Source organism: Fimicolochytrium jonesii (assembly GCF_025526975.1).
Source record: "Fimicolochytrium jonesii strain JEL569 chromosome Unknown EV422scaffold_36, whole genome shotgun sequence".
Taxonomy (NCBI): Eukaryota; Fungi; Chytridiomycota; class Chytridiomycetes; order Spizellomycetales; family Powellomycetaceae; genus Fimicolochytrium; species Fimicolochytrium jonesii.
In genome coordinates, this window is record NW_026515703.1 from 180331 (window position 1) to 198179 (window position 17849).

General features: G+C 55.8%; 6 protein-coding genes across 6 annotated transcripts; 4 read left to right on the forward strand and 2 right to left on the reverse strand.

Annotated features, from left to right (window-relative positions):
• Window positions 1–2051: 2051 nt before the first annotated feature.
• EV422DRAFT_286831 (uncharacterized protein) lies at window positions 2052–3145 on the reverse strand. Its single transcript, XM_053066004.1, has 2 exons — window positions 2390–3145; window positions 2052–2327 (listed from the first exon to the last, which is right to left on the reverse strand). The coding sequence occupies exons 1-2, from the start codon at window positions 2953–2955 to the stop codon at window positions 2231–2233; spliced, it is 663 nt and encodes a 220-aa protein (XP_052921487.1). The 5' UTR covers window positions 2956–3145; the 3' UTR covers window positions 2052–2230.
• A 3895-nt stretch (window positions 3146–7040) lies between these two features.
• Window positions 7041–8261, forward strand: EV422DRAFT_287423 (small G-protein Ras2). The gene is made up of 6 exons (XM_053066008.1): window positions 7041–7205; window positions 7305–7318; window positions 7379–7509; window positions 7617–7743; window positions 7814–7953; window positions 8034–8261. Exons 1-6 carry the CDS (start codon window positions 7154–7156, stop codon window positions 8128–8130), a joined length of 561 nt encoding a protein of 186 aa, XP_052921488.1. The 5' UTR covers window positions 7041–7153; the 3' UTR covers window positions 8131–8261.
• Window positions 8262–9275: 1014 nt separating this feature from the next.
• Window positions 9276–11404, forward strand: EV422DRAFT_287628 (uncharacterized protein). The gene has a single exon (XM_053066010.1). It carries the CDS (start codon window positions 9363–9365, stop codon window positions 11247–11249), a length of 1887 nt encoding a protein of 628 aa, XP_052921489.1. The 5' UTR covers window positions 9276–9362; the 3' UTR covers window positions 11250–11404.
• EV422DRAFT_501198 (kinase-like domain-containing protein) lies at window positions 11318–12574 on the forward strand (the record flags this gene model as incomplete). Its single annotated transcript, XM_053068182.1, has 5 exons — window positions 11318–11444; window positions 11530–11703; window positions 11807–11993; window positions 12069–12431; window positions 12520–12574. Coding segments are annotated over 5 exons (906 nt in total), but the record flags the coding sequence as incomplete, so codon positions are not given.
• A 413-nt stretch (window positions 12575–12987) lies between these two features.
• On the forward strand, window positions 12988–15548 carry EV422DRAFT_545566 (uncharacterized protein). The gene has a single exon (XM_053071464.1). The coding sequence runs from the start codon at window positions 13256–13258 to the stop codon at window positions 15146–15148; it is 1893 nt and encodes a 630-aa protein (XP_052921491.1). The 5' UTR covers window positions 12988–13255; the 3' UTR covers window positions 15149–15548.
• Window positions 15549–15569: 21 nt separating this feature from the next.
• Window positions 15570–16719, reverse strand: EV422DRAFT_287511 (uncharacterized protein). Its single transcript, XM_053066009.1, has 3 exons — window positions 16641–16719; window positions 16453–16569; window positions 15570–16376 (listed from the first exon to the last, which is right to left on the reverse strand). The coding sequence occupies exons 2-3, from the start codon at window positions 16559–16561 to the stop codon at window positions 15769–15771; spliced, it is 717 nt and encodes a 238-aa protein (XP_052921492.1). The 5' UTR covers window positions 16562–16569; window positions 16641–16719; the 3' UTR covers window positions 15570–15768.
• Window positions 16720–17849: the final 1130 nt, after the last annotated feature.

Below are 17849 nucleotides of genomic sequence, written 5' to 3' on the forward strand. Positions count from 1 at the left end.
GCCTTTGCACTGTGGATTGGTGAGCCTTGAGGTGAAGCGGAGAGGATGTATAGTCCCGTTAGATTCCATCGGTAATGTCGTTCGTCTGTTGTAAAGTGTGGATTCGCCCCATGTCGCCTCGTTTTCGTATGATGAATCGAGGAGGGAATGTTTTGGAGATGGGAACTTTGGTTGATGCCTAGTGATATGATCATCCTTCGGGGCTGTGGGATGGGAACACAGATTGATCCCCAGTGATCCTATCATCCACCCGATGTTAACAACCTTCCCCACATCGCGGCGCCAGTCGAAGAGGATGCCCCATCACTCAATGATCCCTCCTGGATGGCTAATTTTGTGGTTGTGGGATTGACAACCCCGGCGGGGGGGTCCAGACAGGCTTCGTGCTTTTGTATCGTCGTTGGGCGTGGGGTGGGCGAGGGGTTAATCTCTGGCGCGGCGCCGATAATACTTTGTTGATGATGGAGTTGGCGAGTCCACTCTCGGTATCGATGGTACCACTTTGGAGCAAACCCGATGCTTGATGAGACTGATGTCCGCCGGTGTCACTTCGTTTCGTAAGATTGACTGAATAGATGACAGCGTCAAATTCGGTAGTCCCTTTTTGCCCCATTTGCGCTGCATTCTGAACACGGAACCTCCGGGCGAAGAGATGACCTCTTTTATGAGCCAAGCCCGTCTCGACCGAGGGTCGCTGTATCATTGCGTTAGTGAAAGTCTCCGTGCCTTATTGGGAAAAACACGCGGTTGTGGATTTCAGGATGCCTTCGCGCCTCTGATCGTTGGGGTGTTGAGGATGAAGAGGGCGTTGATCTTCCGATGATTCCGTGACTTCGTTTCGTACGACCGACCGGACAGATTGATTTCCGATGGTTTGTAGTCGCCCCATTTGTGCCACATGCCGAACACCACGAGAATCAGTGGAAGAGGAAAACCCATGCCGCGCCCAGCGGGAACATCCTCCGCAAAAGGAGAATGCAAGAGGGGCTTTCCAGAAGGTCTTCATGCTGTTGTACGTGAGGCTGTTGAGGTTGTAGAGGGGGGAGGTTGCGATCCCGTCGCTTGTTGAAAGAGTGGATATTGGGGTGCTTCGTTCGAGGGAAATGGGCTTGAGGGATTCTGATTGAAAAGAGATTACTTATAAGATGCTAGCCAAATGTTCAAATCAACGTGCAACCCAGCTACATACCTCGCCCCACCAGACGGATCTTCAGTCGAAGAGGACTGCTCATCCGTAGTTCACCTTTCTCCACAATGATCGCTATATGGGTGAGAGCGGAGAGAGTGGGGGAGCCTCCAGGGGGTCTTTGTGCTGATGATCGTAAAAAGGTCCAGGTCGACGAGAGTGGGGATGGTTTTGCCGGCTTCTATAGAAGGGATGTATCTAGTCAGGCAGGACTGACTTTGGTTACACCAGTCGAAGAGGACTCCTGGTATTCCGGTATTCGGTGATGTTTCTCCAAAGAGATCCAATGATTAGCATCGCGTGACAGCTTACGGTGCAGGCCGAGGGTCCAGTTCCTTCGTGCTGATGGTATGGCGGTTGTGGTTAAGCCGACAAGATGGAGTTGTTGATCCCCATATACCCGCGTGTCTTTGACTGATCGAAGAGGGGATGTCTGTCCGGGAGCAGACATTGCACCACGGACGGTGGGGATGGGGAAAGCCAGAGCGCCAATACTGCACTACTGGCCGATGGGGTTGAGATAGCCAGATCGCCGAGTACGCCGTCAGGCCGCAGGGCACCTGCGGACTCCGACAACGGGCTGGCTCTTGAGGAATGGACTGTGCGCCCGTGTTTTGTACGGAGAAAGATTGTCTCAGCGACAATTTGGTTTTGCGGGAATCGGGGTAAGATTTGGTACGCCCCATGTTGCTTCGAGTCGTTTTATTGATCGAAGAGTGGCCGACAGAAGGGGTCGGTTTAAAACCGTAAAGATATGGACAGTCGGGCGCAAGAGGAAGAGCGGAGGAAGAGCGGAGGAAACGGCCAAACTGGCCCGAATGCGGCTCCACGGCCAGAGGGGCTTGAGAGGGAAGGTGGAGCAAACGGCCAAACTGGCCCGAATGCAGTCACAGCCCAAACTGATTCGATGGCGAAAAGGAGCGCTGATGACCCGACCGGTGTGTCGTTGGCGAGAAAGCGGCAATCCGGGAGATTGCATCAGGCAGGGCAACAAAGCAATCGGAAGACTGCGTCAGAAGGAATTAAAGCAATCCGGAGATTGCATCACAGAGCGTTCTTTGACAATCCACGTTGAGTTAGGGTCTTGACTTGCGGTAGGATCTTGATTTGAAGGAGGGTCTTGATCGACCAGTGTGCAACGCTGACGCCAAGGGTTGGTGAGTAGGTTTCAGCGTCGACCCTTTCCAGCAATTTTTGACTTACATATGAAGCGCTCCCATACCCCATAATTCTTCGTGTTCGTAGTTACTTGGAGATTTCCTTTCTTCAATCGAATCGAAGAGGGGTGTTCTAGCTTCATGTCGGTGCGAATTGTGGAGAATTGTTGAATTGGTGGGGATTGTCGAATTGGTGGGGATTGTTGAGGACGGAGTGGCCGGAGCCGATTGGATGTTTTCAAGGGGGAGATTTGCGTGGCTAGAGTCGGATGGGTGTTTTGTAGGGGCCATTAGAGAGGTGTAGCGCGACCGGAGCTGGGGGGTTGTTTTAGAGCGGCCGGAGCCAGGTGAGATGGTTTCGAGTCGAGGTGGCCTTGTTCGGCGAGTGGAAGTGGATTTGCTGATCGAGGTTTGAGGGCTTGTTGAGCGCGGTTTGGGGGTTTGTTGAGTAGGTTTGTAGGCTTGGTGAGCCTCGACTCCCCAAGATCCTTCCTTTCCTTTTATGGATGGAAGAGGGATCGAACCTTTATGCGTACTGTATTGCTGGGTAGAAGAGGGCTTGCTGTTTCTTGTTTTGGTTTGATGGCTTGACGGACTATTTTGATGGTGCATTCCCACGGCGGAAGCAGCAGGCGGGAGACGCGAGGTACATTACTCCATGAGTGACGCTCGCAGTACCGAGTGGGGAACGCACCCAACCTGCCAATGCTCGGCGTGCGGGCAGAAGGCCATGCACGGAAGAATTCAGAGTGTCGTCCGAGGTTTTCATCGTCTTCCATCGTACACCGATCACTGGCAAAGTTGTCGGGCGGCTGCGTGAAAGGATACGCTTGAGAATCAAGTCGTGACCCGGCTTCCGCTTGCGCTATCGTACTTGATCCGTTCATTCTAAATGGTCTCATATCGAGAACACGCCAGGCCCTCGGAGAAATCAGCGCTGGTGCCCGCCCTCTTTTGAGAGACGGAATGTAGACGATCGTTCTCGGCCCTAAGGTGGGGAAAACGTTCAGTGAATGTCACGTCGAGATGCATGGGGACACGTCCTATGCATGAAACTCACGCCTTCACAGCCCAGAATTGGACTGGTGTCCCCTCGCTGAACGAGGGGGAAGGACTCGCATCGAGCCCTCGACCGCTATGGTCTTTGACTGATTTGATGTTGACATCAACCCGGGATTGTCGACATTGAATCCTGGGTTTGGTATGGAGATAGGAGTTTCATGACCGATGGTGAAGCGCATCGTTACCTGGGCCGTTGACCTACGCCAATGTTCCCCATTTGAACTTCCGTACGATTCGACGCAACAGGTGAGGAATGGTCGGACGAGGGGACGGGCTGGCCTAAGGCCAGCCGTTGCAATCATCTCTCTACAATGATTGTGCAGCCATCTATTGATGACCGCCGCTGATTGTAAAATGATTACGACTTGTCGTAGAACTGTCGTGAGTGCAAAGGACCTGCACTCAAATGCTCATTGCTACGTACCTGAGTACTTCTCCGAACGAAAACCCTCCATTGAACGGTCATGTCGAGTTCTTTCACTGAGGAGTGAAAGTATGATGGCCATCAGTAAAGCGCAAAAGTGGTGGCAGACTACCAGAGATGTTGACACATTACCTCGAGTGACTCCGGAACTCCAGAGACGAGGAGGTTCCTTAGCGGCGCTCCCGGCGCAATGTGCTTGGAATATTCGGAAACGTCATGTCGAGCCCTTGAATCAAAGTGCATGCGGTTGGCATCAGTTCAAAAATGATGATGTTGGGAGGACCCGGGGGCCACATACCTAATCGTTGTGAAGACCATCGGGTTTCGAGAGACGAGAGGGCGCTCCGTCTCACCAGGATGATGAGTAAAAACAGAGACGCCCTCAGAGATGCTGACGAGAGATACATCCGGCGTGCAAGCCAGCCCGAAGATGGTGCGGGTGGTGACGTGGACGTTGTCAGACCGTCATGTCGGGCCCTTGGCGCAAAAAATGTCAACACATCTTGAATGAATCCAACAAATGAGATGGTACACATTGGCAATACCTGCAATCGTGGAGGGTTGGGCGCGAGAGACGAGAGGATGTCTTGCTGAGTAGCGTCGTGGTGTTTCCCTCTGCCGGGAGATTGCCCTGGTAGGGACATCCATCGGTTGGATTATGATCCCCCACAGCAGAACAAAGCCTCGCTCACCTCGCGGCAAAACGACCCTCATTGCTGACGTCGATGAAATGTTGGTGAAGCGCAACAACCGTCATATCAAACCTGTGGCCGTCGCAGTAACTGAAGTGAGTAAAGGAGAATATGAGCGATTGAGCCACATCTGCCAGACCATGACCATGAGCCGTGAAGCATTTTCAGTCCGAGAGACGACGAGAGTGCCCCGAGTCGTTGGAGCCACCAAGTCTCTCGGGCTTGAAGCCTAAGCGCACCCTCGGAATGTGGTTGGCGATACCGGTTTGAAGGGCATTGTAATTTGGTAGCTTGAAGCAAACCGCCATATCGAGACCTGCAAGCCGCGGAAGAGATTAACATGAGCAAAGAGAGGAAGGGGCGGCATTCACATTACCGAAAGCCGTGAGGCGCCATCGGCTCGAGAGGCGAGAGGGGAAAAAGGGACGCCGACTAAAATGGTCCGAACGTATTTTTCCCCTCAGCGTTGATGGTTGGCACTTAAGATGGGCGCCAAAGTATAGCAACGGCCAAACTGGCCCGAAGCAGGCTTCCGGGTTTGATGATCGTATTTTAAGGGTGTTAGATTACTAGCGTGAAGCAGTTGGTAAGAATGACGACAAGTTAGTGTCCGAAGGGTTATGTGAGCCAAGGACTTGAAGCCACCGGTCATATGGAATGTGAAGAACTCAAAGCAGAACCGAACTTCATGAGTCAACATAATCGTACTCGCTGAAACAGATATTTGGCCACTCACCAAGCATCGAAGCATCGTCCGTTCGAGAGACGAGAGGGGGTTGGAATCCCGCTGAATTGATCATTGCAGACACCTCGCCCCCCTGAAAGGAGTCCAGGTGTCAAGAACTTAACGTTGTCCGAAAGGGACCGTCATATCAAATACCAGAACCTCGAAAGGTGATCCGGTTCGAGAGACGAGAAGACTCGCGGGCCTTAGACGGGGCGTACCTCCGGTCTAGACCGTTGATATCTTCATGGGTGAGGGTTATCCGACGAAAGGACCGTCATATCGAACCTGTGAACGAGAAAGTGTGATCACTCGCGTCAATGGTGAGGAAATGGAAGAGGAGGCGGCGAGGGGGGGTGTTGTACACACCCAGCCGGATATGAGAGTCGAGTCGAAAGTTAAAGCCGGGACGAAGGTGAGGAAAAGAAGTGGGAGAGGGGGACGGGCGTCCCTTATATATCCTGCTGCTGGAGCTGTTTCTGAAACCGACAGTCTCACATGGCATGTGGGGGGTGGCGAATGAAGAGCATTGGTCTGCGACAGGGTTGCCGTCGAGAAAGGGACCGTCCCAGCAGTCCCTGGGGTGGAGAATGGAGACCCAGAGCGGAGGGAAAGAGGATGGTTGTCAAGTCATCGCAGAGTCGCGCTGTCGAAAACCGTCCGTATGTTTAAGCCCGTCATTTGGGAAAGATACCCACTTGGAAGCGATAAAGCAGATTGAACAACATTCCGAGTCATCGAGCATTTCTCCTATCTTTTGGGAAGCAGAGTCGGGGCATTGGTAGCGCATGCGCAAATCCCCAGCTACCTTCTGATCCATATCGCAACGGCGGCAGTGTGCGCGGTGTTTTCGGAGGTGGCTAATCTGTTCACCCTCCCATCAAGCAACCAAATAACCGCAGTGCAGAGCTTTTAATAGAGATCTGGATCCCTCGATCCACCTCATCCCAAATGCACCGCCGTCAACGTCCGTGTCCGATGGCCGTCCAACAGCTTCGTTGTAGGATGCAAGACTGTAGTCCATATGTGTGAATTTTTCGGAGAGGTTGGATGCATGAGCCAGGGTCCAGCATGCATGCATGTACAGTATGCATGTGCAAGTGCAGGACGAGCGCATGTGGTGGTGCTTTTGTGGTCCTTTTGTGAGATGGAAGACGGAGGGAGAGCAGTCCGACTTGCATGCACACACACACACACACACAGCACAAAAGAGAGCGCAAAGCGCATGCGCTGTCACCCCACGATCACGTGCCAGGATGTAGGCGAGAAATAATACCCCACCATAGCGTGTTAATATGATGACACGGTGATCGCCGCCCTCATTTGAAAGGCCAAACACGATGACCATTGACCCTCAACGCGTGGGTCGCGTGCGTGATTGGCTGGCTGGGCATTAAATCAAGCGAGCCACCCTCCTTCCATTGCCGTGCATTAATGAAGAGATGATGTTATCTTCCGCATAGCTATTACGGCCCACAAGCGAGTTCCCTATACCTAAGGACTCGCTCTGAGCGAAGAATCCAAATGCCATTTTGGGGACCGCCGTGAGAACGACAACAAACTGCAAAGGAAGAGCCCCCAAGCATCCAACAACAACAACAACAACAGCAAGCACTCTTGCAGCATACACCCTCACTCGATAGAGCCACCGCCGTATCCCCCTCCGACCCACTCCGCTTAGCACAGAGTGACAGACCCCTCACTCCTTTCACTGCGCTTCCATTCACCCCCAGCTTTTCACGCAGCCGTCGGAGATTACTCCTATCACCTACAAGAAAAGGCCGGCCCCTTCGACAATCCCCTAACTAAGCACGACGCCTTCGCCGGCGAAAACTATTGTAGCTTAGAAAAAAGAAGAGACGAGACTAATAGACTCGCAAACACCACCACCTTCTCCCGTTCTCGAACATGACGCTGTATAGGCTGGTCGTATTGGGCGACGGAGGGGTTGGGAAGACTGGTGAGGGAAATGAAAATGGATTCCGTGGGAGAGTTGGGAGATATACTGTTTACTGATGAAGGACTTTCTTGGAATTTTGATTTTTTCTTGGATTCCCAGCTCTCACCATCCAAGTAAGTCACCGATCGCACAGACCTATTCATTGAAATACCCACTCATTTTCATTGTCACAGCTGTGTCTTAACCACTTTGTGGAAACCTACGACCCAACCATCGAAGACTCCTACAGGAAGCAGGTAGTCATCGACGACCAACCTTGTATCCTGGAAGTGCTGGACACCGCTGGGCAAGAGGAATACACTGCGTACGTTGCGGGAAGCTCTGCGTGGAGATGATGATGGGAGATTGCTTCTGGGAGGATATTTGAGGGGATTGTGGGAGCTGACGATTTCCGGATGTGTGATTTTCTAGTCTCCGCGACCAATGGATCAGAGATGGGGAAGGGTTCCTACTCGTATACTCGATAACATCCCGAAGCACGTTCGAGAGGGTGGAGCGGTTCAAGCAGCAGATCAACCGGGTCAAAGACACCGATGAGGTAGGGGTGTAGAGAATCGGTCAGGAACTCACCACAAAGATATCTTATTGTTTTTCGTGCTGGTTTCAAGGTCCCAATGATCCTGATAGGCAACAAATGCGACCGCGTAGCCGAACGCGAAGTTTCGAAAGAGGAAGGGCAGCACCTTGCCCGGAAACTGAATTGCGACTTTATGGAGAGTTCTGCCAAGACTTGTTTGAATGTCGACAAGTAAGGGGTCGAGGGAGATCACGGGGTCGGGATGTGTGAATCGTGGTGATTGATGATGGATTGTGTTTTTTTGTGTGTAGGGCGTTTTATCAAGTAGTCCGAGCCATCCGCCATCAACGGAACGGCGTGCCGCCACCGACGGATAAACAGAAGAAGAAGAAATGCACCATTCTCTGAAGATGGAGAGGAAGAGCCACGCACGACATACACACCACCTGAATATCCACCCTTTTATTTTGAAGCGTTGATCGTTTCAGTTTCTCGTTTTCTTTCAATTTTCACGGTGATTCACCTCACACCCATCATCGACACCATCAACAATTTACCCCGCGCAACCGATAGATCAACTCCGCACGCACGCACGCACGCACGCACGCACGCACCATCATATCCACCCACGTTTCACCGAATTCTGCTCTCGATTTCACCGTTTTTTTTGCTATTTTTTCCTTGGGGCATACTGGACCGCTAAGAGGGAAAGCCGACACACCATTCGATACAAGCACGATATACCTCCCTCCTCTTGCGACAGCTCGTCTTGCGACACCGCAACCACAAATCCGTGATCCTCCCACCTCTCCCAGTGCGCCCCTACCATCTGTACCTACCTCCACGCTCACGGCTCCCCCCTCCTTATTCAGCAGGGACTCGTGACGAGTATCTGTATCTACGCCCCCATTTTTCTCGTCCCTCGGTTCTTTTACTTTCACTCTTTTTCTTTGTTTTGATTCCCTGTTTGTTTGAATAGACGGCGTCAGCACGCCACACACAGCACACGACACAGACTACATCGATGATTTGTTGAATAGATTGCTGAAATAGGAATCATTGAACGGTAGGAGTGTGCGTGTATCTCTTTCCGTGCCTGGTGTACAGTATCTCGCATATGCCTACAGTCTTCAAAAAGACGCGAGTGAGTCACCTTCGCTGTATTGCGCCCTCCAACAAGTGCTCCCTCCCCTTACCCAAACTCAACTGCTGCTACGGCGTCAGGACTGTCGGCAGGCCGGGCCGCAACCAATATCAGAATACTACTGGCCGCCTAACGCTTGCCGGTGCATCCATAACCACCTTCTGCCCTGTGACTTTGGACGAGGGATTCCATCCCTACGACCGAGCAGTCGGTATCCCCTTGCGGGTGTGGTGTATACTCTTCACACTTGCATTGCAACTTCCCGACCGACAAACCACATCGTCAAGAACTGCCCACGCTTCATCTCCGGAATACTATTGACGAGGGAATTGGACGACGGCATATTCGGTATACCCCTTTGTTGTTGGCCCAGAACTGGGCCTCACCCACATTTCCGTGAGGTGTACAGTTACTTCACACCCCGGCACATCCCATCGACCCAACCGCTCGCCAACCCGCCTCAATACCCCCCGGGAAACTCGGCTAAACCGCCAAAATGCACCCCTTCTTCACACCGCCTCCCAAACGTCCCGCCGCATCATCCCACCCAGCGGCGGCACGCGACGGCCACGGCCGATTATCATTCGCGCTGGGTCGGGGAGGGGTTAGAGGGCGGCTGAGTTTGGAGGCGTTGGAGGATCGCGGCGCTAGGGGGGACGGGAGTGGGAGGAGGGTTTCTGTAGCTGGTGAGGCGGGTAGGAGGGGTGAGGATGTGAACAGCGTGAAGAAGGAGGAAGTGAGCACGCAGGGACAGGGACGAGGGCGGGAGGTGGTTTTGGAAGATAGACGGCGGGTCGAGGATGAGGGCAGACGGCGGGTGGAGGAGGAAGGGAGGAGGAAGGAACATGCAGATGAAGCTGGGGAGCGGAGGCGGGGTGTGGATTTGAGTGATGAAGCTGCCAAACGGGATCTTGTTGACCTCGATAAGGAGAGGTATCGACGGCCCGACCAAGACCCACCCACCTCCTCCTCGATCCGTCCAAGTGCAAGTCGAGAAGACGACCGCCACCTCCGCCGACCTGAATCTACACCCACCACCCACAACCCCACCGATTCCCGCCGGAATAGTCGTGATTACCCTACCGTTCGGAGACTGGACGATCATCGCGAACGACACGCCTCCGCAGACGATTGGCGGGGAGATTGGGACAGGGACAGGGACAGGGACAGGAAACAACGCGATAGCCACGACTACCCTCACAGCAAAGACCCCGATTGGCATGCACGCTCCTCCGTGCGTGACCGAGACAGAGACCGGGACCGGGACCGGGACCGGGACCGGGAACACCACCACCATTCCTGGGACGACCGACGTGATTACCGACACCGTGACGACTCCTACCACCGCCATGCCCACCGAGGCGATGATACCCGACGGGGCGACCGACCTCGCCATCATCATGACCGGAGGGACGAGAGAGTGGGGCGGTATGACGAAAACCGCCCCGGGGATGAGAGGGAGTATGTGTCGCGTGGGCGGGATGAGAGGAGACGCAGTTTTGTGGATGAGCGGGTTCCTGAGGTGGATGAGCGACGGGGAGGGGCGGATGCGAGGGAGAGGGAGCGGGCGAGGGAACGGGACAGGGAACGGGAACGGGAACGTGAGAAGGAACGGGTGAGGGATAAACCCGATACCCGTGTTGAGGCACGACCCACCCCGACCCGCCGTGAAGATGAATCTGAGCTTCGCAAACTCGCCGTTATCCCCGATCCCTCCCGCGCCGCCAGCTCTCATAGAGAAAGAAACCCAGTCCCGGTAAAAACCCCCTCCTCGTCATCAGCAGGCCCCCGACGCCCGTCGCACGCGCCTCTCCCCGATCTCGACGTCGTCGCCGAACTCGAGAAAGGGTTCTATACCCCGCGGGTGGATCGGCCGACGAGTGCTGTCGCAGAACCGAGGCCTGTGGAGGTGGAGCGGAGACGGATCTCGTTTGCGGTCAATTCGGTCAGATTGGACGTACGGAAAGACGATGCCCGCAGCAGCGGTGGAGGAGGTGATCGGGCGCTCCCGTTCGCATCACCACCACTGCATCCCTCAGCTGTATCCGAGAAGCGCACCCCACCAACAACAACCGTCAAACCACCAGAACAACAACCCACAACACCCCCACCCCCCCGCAACCCCAACCGCATCTCCCGCCACCTCACCCGCACCTCCCTCCCCCCGACCCCCACCTCCAAACCGCGCCCCCTCCCGCGCTTCGACATCTTCCGCAGCATCGAAGAGCATTTCGAGAATCTGGAGATGATTGGCCAGGGAACGTTTGGAACGGTGTATAAGGCCGTGATGAAATGTAATGGGCAGGTGGTGGCGTTGAAGCAGATCATTGATAAGAAGGGGAAGAATGATATTGTAGGTTTTGATTTTTCTTTTTTTTTTTGAGGGGGGAGCTTCAGGCGGACCCATGGGAAACCCATCGGGCGGTTGGGATGCGCGGGGGGGCTTAACTGATGATTGGGTTTCTTTCTGATTACTCGAAACAGTTCACGGTCCCCAACCTCCGCGAACTCACCTTCTTCCAAAAATACCACCACAAAAACCTCCTCCAATGTCTCGGGATCGTCTCCTTCGCTAAACGTATGTATCCCAACCCCCCAACCCCTTCCCCTTCCCCGCATACCCACACCCACTCACCTCCCCACAGCATCAGCAAACGAGATAGAAGTACACGAATACCTCGTCCTCGAATACATGGATCACGACCTCGCCGGCTTGATGCAGCATCTACCGGACAAGAAGGTGTTCCATCTGGATCATCTGAAGTGTATTGCCCGGCAGCTGTTTGAGGGGTTGATGTATGTGCATGAACGGGGGGTGATGCATCGGGATTTGAAAGGTAAACACTTATTTTCGAGCGGGTGTTTTTGCATTGTTTTTCTCTGTTGATTTGCTTGCCGTATTTGTTTCTGGGGACTCATGATTTGACCATTTTTGTTCAGTGGGGAATCTGTTGATGAATTCTCGGGGAGAATTGAAGATTGCCGACTTTGGGTTCGCGAAAGAGAAACAGATCGCGGATGACGAGGACGGACATACCAACCGCGTCTGCACGGTCTGGTACCGCAGCATCGAGGTGCTGCTGGGTGATACGCATTATGGGTTTCCGTTGGATATGTGGGGCGCTGGGTACGTCACCAAAGAAAAACCGGAAATGATGGACCGACATTGAAATGTTCATTGATCCGTGGGTACTCTTTCTAGATGCGTCCTCGCAGAAATGTTCATCAAATTCCCCCTCTTCCACACCCCGCGCGGCCGGGACTCTGAACAAGTCAAACGCATCCTCAGCATCATCGGGCACCCCACCGACTCGGAATGGGCCGCAGTGCAGCAGATGGAGCAGCCGTGGGCCAAGATGTGGCGGGTTCCCAAAACCAAATTCCCGAGGAGGCTGGAAGCGTATCTGGTGGAGAAGTCGGCTGGGTATGTGCCGATTCCGCCGATGGCTGTGGATCTGATTGCGAGGCTTTTGGCGTTTGATCCGAGCAAACGCCCGAGCGCCAGGGAGGTGCTGAGTCATCCGTTTTTCACGACGGAGTTGCCGGGGCCTTGTCATCCGCATGAGTAAGTTTGGTCTGGGTTTCCGGCCCGGGGGGTTGATCATCATACCGCACATTTATGCGTGTTTGGACTAATTTGTGCTTTTTGGTAGGATCCCCGTCATCCAAGGCTCCTGGCACGAATTCGAATGCAAAGAACGCGTCAAGCTGCAAAAATCGGGTAAGAAACCCGACGAACCCGACGTCAACTACATGCAGTCCACGGTCGCTGGCAGCAGCAGCAGTCGCCAGCACCCGCACCCCCACCACCCCCAACATCAAAACGCGTACGACCACATCAACTACACCCCAACAACCATCTCCGGCGCCGCCCTGCCTTCGGGATACAATCCCAGCGTGGAACCACCGCGTGGCCCACGGATGAGAGAGACTCATCATCAACAACAACAAGCACCGCACCCACACGACCACCCCCTCCGCAACCGCGAGCGCCACGTATGGGACGAGCACCGCAACACGTGGTGGGATCCGTACACCGAGATGGTGTGGCATGAGACGCGGTGGGTGCATATTGCGGAGTTTGATCGACGGCAGAGCTGGGGGAGGAAGGAGAGGGGGAGGGTTGCGAGTGGGGGGGAGGCGTATCCGGCGTTTGGGCCGCGGGTGCATGGGGATCCGAGAGCGCATACAGATCCGAGAGCACATCCACCCCCCCACACCGATCCAAGAGCGTACCACCCGCCTCCGCACGCCTATCACCCCCATCATCGCGGATTTGAACCGTACCACGACCGCAGTGGAGGGTACGCGCCCTCATCGCAGACGCCTGTGCATGCTGCGTATGGGCGCCCGGGCTCGCGAGACGGACCGGCCGCCGGTGGCGGTGGGATGGGCCCTGTTGCGGGCGGGTTGTATGGGCCGGGGGGTATCGTGCCGCCGCCGCCCGCGACGCCTGCACCGAGGGATGCGTATCCCCCGGCGGCGGCGTATCGGATGGGTGAGGCGGGACGGTATGTGGGCGATGAACGCCCGCACTCGAGACCGGGGTCGAGACCGGGTTCGCCGGTGGGACGGAGGGAGGCGGACGGGAGGGAGGGGTTTGAAGCGAGAGGCGGCGCGATCACTCAGACCCTCAGGGGCGTGCCTCCGCCGCCGCCCCCGGGCCCGCCGCCACCGAAAACACCCGCCCCGCGCGCAAGCTGGAGGATGGAACAACCGACTCCCACTCCTGTTGTTGCGCCGGGTATGCCTGTGGATCAACCAGCAACAACGCCCTCGGCGCCGTCGACACGCAAATCGGCAGTCGAAGCTGAGCAGACGCCGCAGGCTGACGAACCGGCTGCCGTCGGGAAGCTGGACCTCCGCGGACTGTCGATGAAACGGTCACACTATTACCCACCAGCGGCGAAGGATGGCCAACCGACGCCGAGGGTTGAGGGCAGGAAGGATGACGCGCTGGGGAAATCCGACGCGAATATCACCACCCCGGCTACGCGCGCCAGCCCGTCCCGCAAACGCCGCCGACGATCAACCGACTCGCGCGATTCGAGCCGCGGGCGGAACCGGCACAGCAGGAGTCGTGGCCGCAGCCGCAGCCGCAGCCGAAGCAGAAGCAGAAGCAGAACCCGAAAACGGCTCCGTACCCGCTCGCCCAGCAGCGGTTCCCGCGACCGTCGCGACCGGGACGATGATGACCGACGCAGCAGAGGAAGGGGCTCCCGCTCCCGCGACCGCTCCGTCTCGTCGGCGTATTCATCCGATGCGTACCGCCGGAGACGGTCGAGGAGCAGGAGTCGGAGTCGGAGTCGGAGTAGGGGACGCAGGGCGTACGTGGGGAGGGATCGACGAAGGGAGTTGAGGTCTCGGTCGGCGAGCGTGAGGGGTGGAAGGGCGAGGAGGGATGATGGGAGGGTGAACGGGGGAGTGGAGAGGAGGGAAGAGAAGAAAAGGGGTGCGGATGTGGATGTGGTTGAGCGTACTGAGGCCGAGAGGGAGACTCCTCAGGAGAAGGATCAAGGTCAAGTGGATGTGGAACCCGAGCGCCGTAGCAAGGAGGACGTAGCTGTTGCGGACACAGCCAAGTCATCGAACGCGGGCGCATTCCCCGCCGCACGCAAACGCACACGAACACCCTCGCCCTCGCCTTCCCGGTCACATCCACGCCGGTCAGCGTCGCCTCCGGAAAAGAAACGGAGGCGGATATCCCAGCAGGTGCTCGGCAACGGTCCAGCCCCGCTACCATCGCCGCCGCCCCAAGATGAGCCTACTTCTCACGAAGCCACCGCCGCACTGCCCACCAAAGACGACCAAAACTACATGCCCACCTCAACATCATCAGACTCCGAAAGCGAGATCGAGATCGAGGAGTTCGTATATGTTCCTTCGAAACATTCGTCCGTCGAGTCCGTGGTCGAGCGTACCAGCCTCTCCTCCACGCCTCCTACCTCCACTATCGCTGCGATCGGGCTTGCGAGTACCGATGATGCAGCCCCAGCCTCCGTCATCGTACCACCACCCCCAGCAAATGTGGATGTGGCGATCACGTCCAACGCGTCTGACGATGGGGATATCGACTCGTCCTCCTCAGACTCTGAAAACGATGAAAATGAAAACGAAGCGGATACGACAACGGCCAACCAGACAGACGACGAGGGAGGCGAAGGCGGTCGACGGGACGCGGCGGATACCATCATGCCGCTGGACGCGGCCTTGCAAGCGACGGCGTGGTGGCGGGATCATCCGTATGTTGCGCCCGGGGTCGTGAGGTTGCGCGATGGGTGAGCCGGTGTGGGGTCGAGGTTTTGGAGACATGGGAAGAAGTTAGGAGGGGGGAAAGGACAAGCGGTCCGCCGTTGGATTTCGGGCGTCGCGATGGTTCTGGGGAACGTAGCGGGTTGGGAGAGAAAGGTGTTTTTTTTTACCTTTTTGAGGAGATTTTTTGTGCGGCCCCCATTCTTGTTTTCGGGTGTGATGGCGGGAATCGATTACCCATTTGCGGAACATAGGGCGTTATTTGAGGGGATTTTTCCTGCTTGACAGTTGTGAATGTGTTTGGGTTGGATACCCCCTTCGTTTTCTGATTTCACAAGGGAAGCGGACATCCTTGTTCATGCGTCCGGTTCTAAACTGGTCCCGAGCCCTGGCTGAGACGTATCCGACATGTCTTCATCTTCAGGCTGATTGTGCCACCGAGGTACGTTATTAGGATTCATTTATTTATGGCCGATTGTCGGTTCTCGTCACGGAAAGAGAGGAAGGAGAACGAACTAAATTCCGGATGTACCTACATACAATGCCGGCATAGTCTCAACCCCACCCACCGTCGCTATACTATCATACCACCTCTCGCCCAAAAGGAGACTACCTAAATGCAATACGGCCTAACTCTACTCCCTCCCCCCTCACAAAGCATAGTCCGCCCCCAACGCAATCCACGCCGTCCCCGACTCCCCACCCAACACCACCAACCCCAGCGCCTCGGCCTCCTTGCTATACTGTGCGAAATTGGCGGGCCCCAAGGCGCGTTGGTACAGCATCGGGTTGCAGAGGGTGAGAGCCACCCCGACTTGGCTGCGCAGCGGCTTGTTCTGGCCTTCGCGGGCTCGGGCGCGCAGCACGGTGATTAGGTCGAGGTATTGTTCCGGGATTCGTTTCGTGGTGGTACTTGTCGAGCTTGTCGGGGTGGTGATAGTCGTGGCGGAGGTTGGAAGCTTGATGAGAGAAGCTGGGGGGGTGTCTGTCCCCGACGACGTTGCGGGAGTTGGTGGTGAGGATGCGGGGACCGTTGGGAACTCGGACGGGCGGAGCAAAGCTGTCCGTGATCTTGATGGTGTGGAGGCTGCGGATCCAGATCCTGTGTCCGCGACAGAAGTGACGGCCTTGACTTCGGTGGGGCCGGCGGTCAGACTCAGGGCGTCCAATCTCCAGTTCAGAACGTGGGATGCGGCACTGGTGAGCACGACCGGAGCGCTATCGATGTTGACGCAGAGCACGATGGTGTACTGCCGACCTATTGGCGAGGACACACATCCCAATTTGGAGGGTGAGTATGGATCTTCGCAAACTGCCGAAGCTCGTTGAGTTACCGTTCAGTAGCGACAAGGCGTAGGAAAAGTCGCCATCACCGGAAATCAACACGACCACCGCTGGAGCAGGGTTATCAATTGCAAAAGCCATCATGTCCGCGATGATCATTGAATCCGCTGCGAACGCAAACTGAATCAGTCTCGTGAATTTGAAGCCCACATTCCCCGTCTCTCCTGGGAGTCGGCACCTGTTTCCTTCCGGCCACGGGGCGGACATAGCGAGAGAAACGCCAGAACATGTCAGCTCGCTTTGCAGAGCTAATCCTTTCTCGGTAGACCACGTTCCAGACGTCTCCATATACGACTTGTCGCACCAGATATGCGGTTGTTGGAGAACACTTCGTCGTCAATATTCGTTGCCCTAACGTACTCCCCTTAATCCGACCGAGTTCCTCCAAACCTTGAATAAAACAATCTGCCCAAACTGACGTAGAGCATGTCGAACTTTCGCTACAACCTCTGTCCCGGATAGACCGCTGCGAAGGCAAGTCTGAGTTTTCTAGAGAACTTGTCTTTCGTGTGAAAAAACGTACCGAGGAGTGGAACAGTTCTGCCAAGATGGTTGGCGCGTGAGGTGAGTGAGCATGAAGGGAACCAGGAAGCCTCAACGGACGAAAAGCGGAGGGAAGGACCGACCTCGTAGTCCCAGAAGATGCCGACCTTTGGTGGCATTGTATGTGTTTGGCGGGTGCTCGTCCGACGTTGAAGCTGCGAGAGCCGGGCGGGGTGTGAAGTGTCAAAGGGGTCGCTCTCCCGTTCCCCCTTTCCCTCCAGCTTTCTCTCGAAGGGTCCCTTTTCCCCTCCCAGAAACAGAGCACCCCCGCACCGCACCCCAACAATTACGTTACGACACACAGCCAGGCTTGGCTATTGCTGCCCCTGGGGTCGCCTCAGTGTCTCTCCACTGCCGTCTTGGACGCTCGCTGCTCCAGGACTACCTTCGACAGCGCACAGGATGGACCCGCCGGATCAGTATCCCATTGGGCGGCCTCACAGTGGGAGAGACCGTGGAGGCACAGACAGCAGAGGTGGATACTACTCCCGGGAGGACGATGGTGGTGGGCAGCAGGGCAGCAGGAGGAACGATTATCGCCGGGATACTGAATACAGCACGCGTGAGACTTATCACAATCACGGGGATGGCGGCCTTGCCGGTGGTGGGAACGGCGGCAAGGATGGTTCGTCAGGACACCGTGACTCGTATGAGTATGGTCGCAGATCGCACGACCACCGAGGCGGCGGCAGCCATAGCCATCACCGCGTAAGCCCTTACGGTAGTGGTAATGGTTCCGCCCAGCACGACTCGCGCCGCGTGACTTTTAGATCATCAGACTCGTTCGACTCCTACGTCCGCTTTCCCACCCGATCCGGGCGCCAGACAGGAAATGAAGGCACGA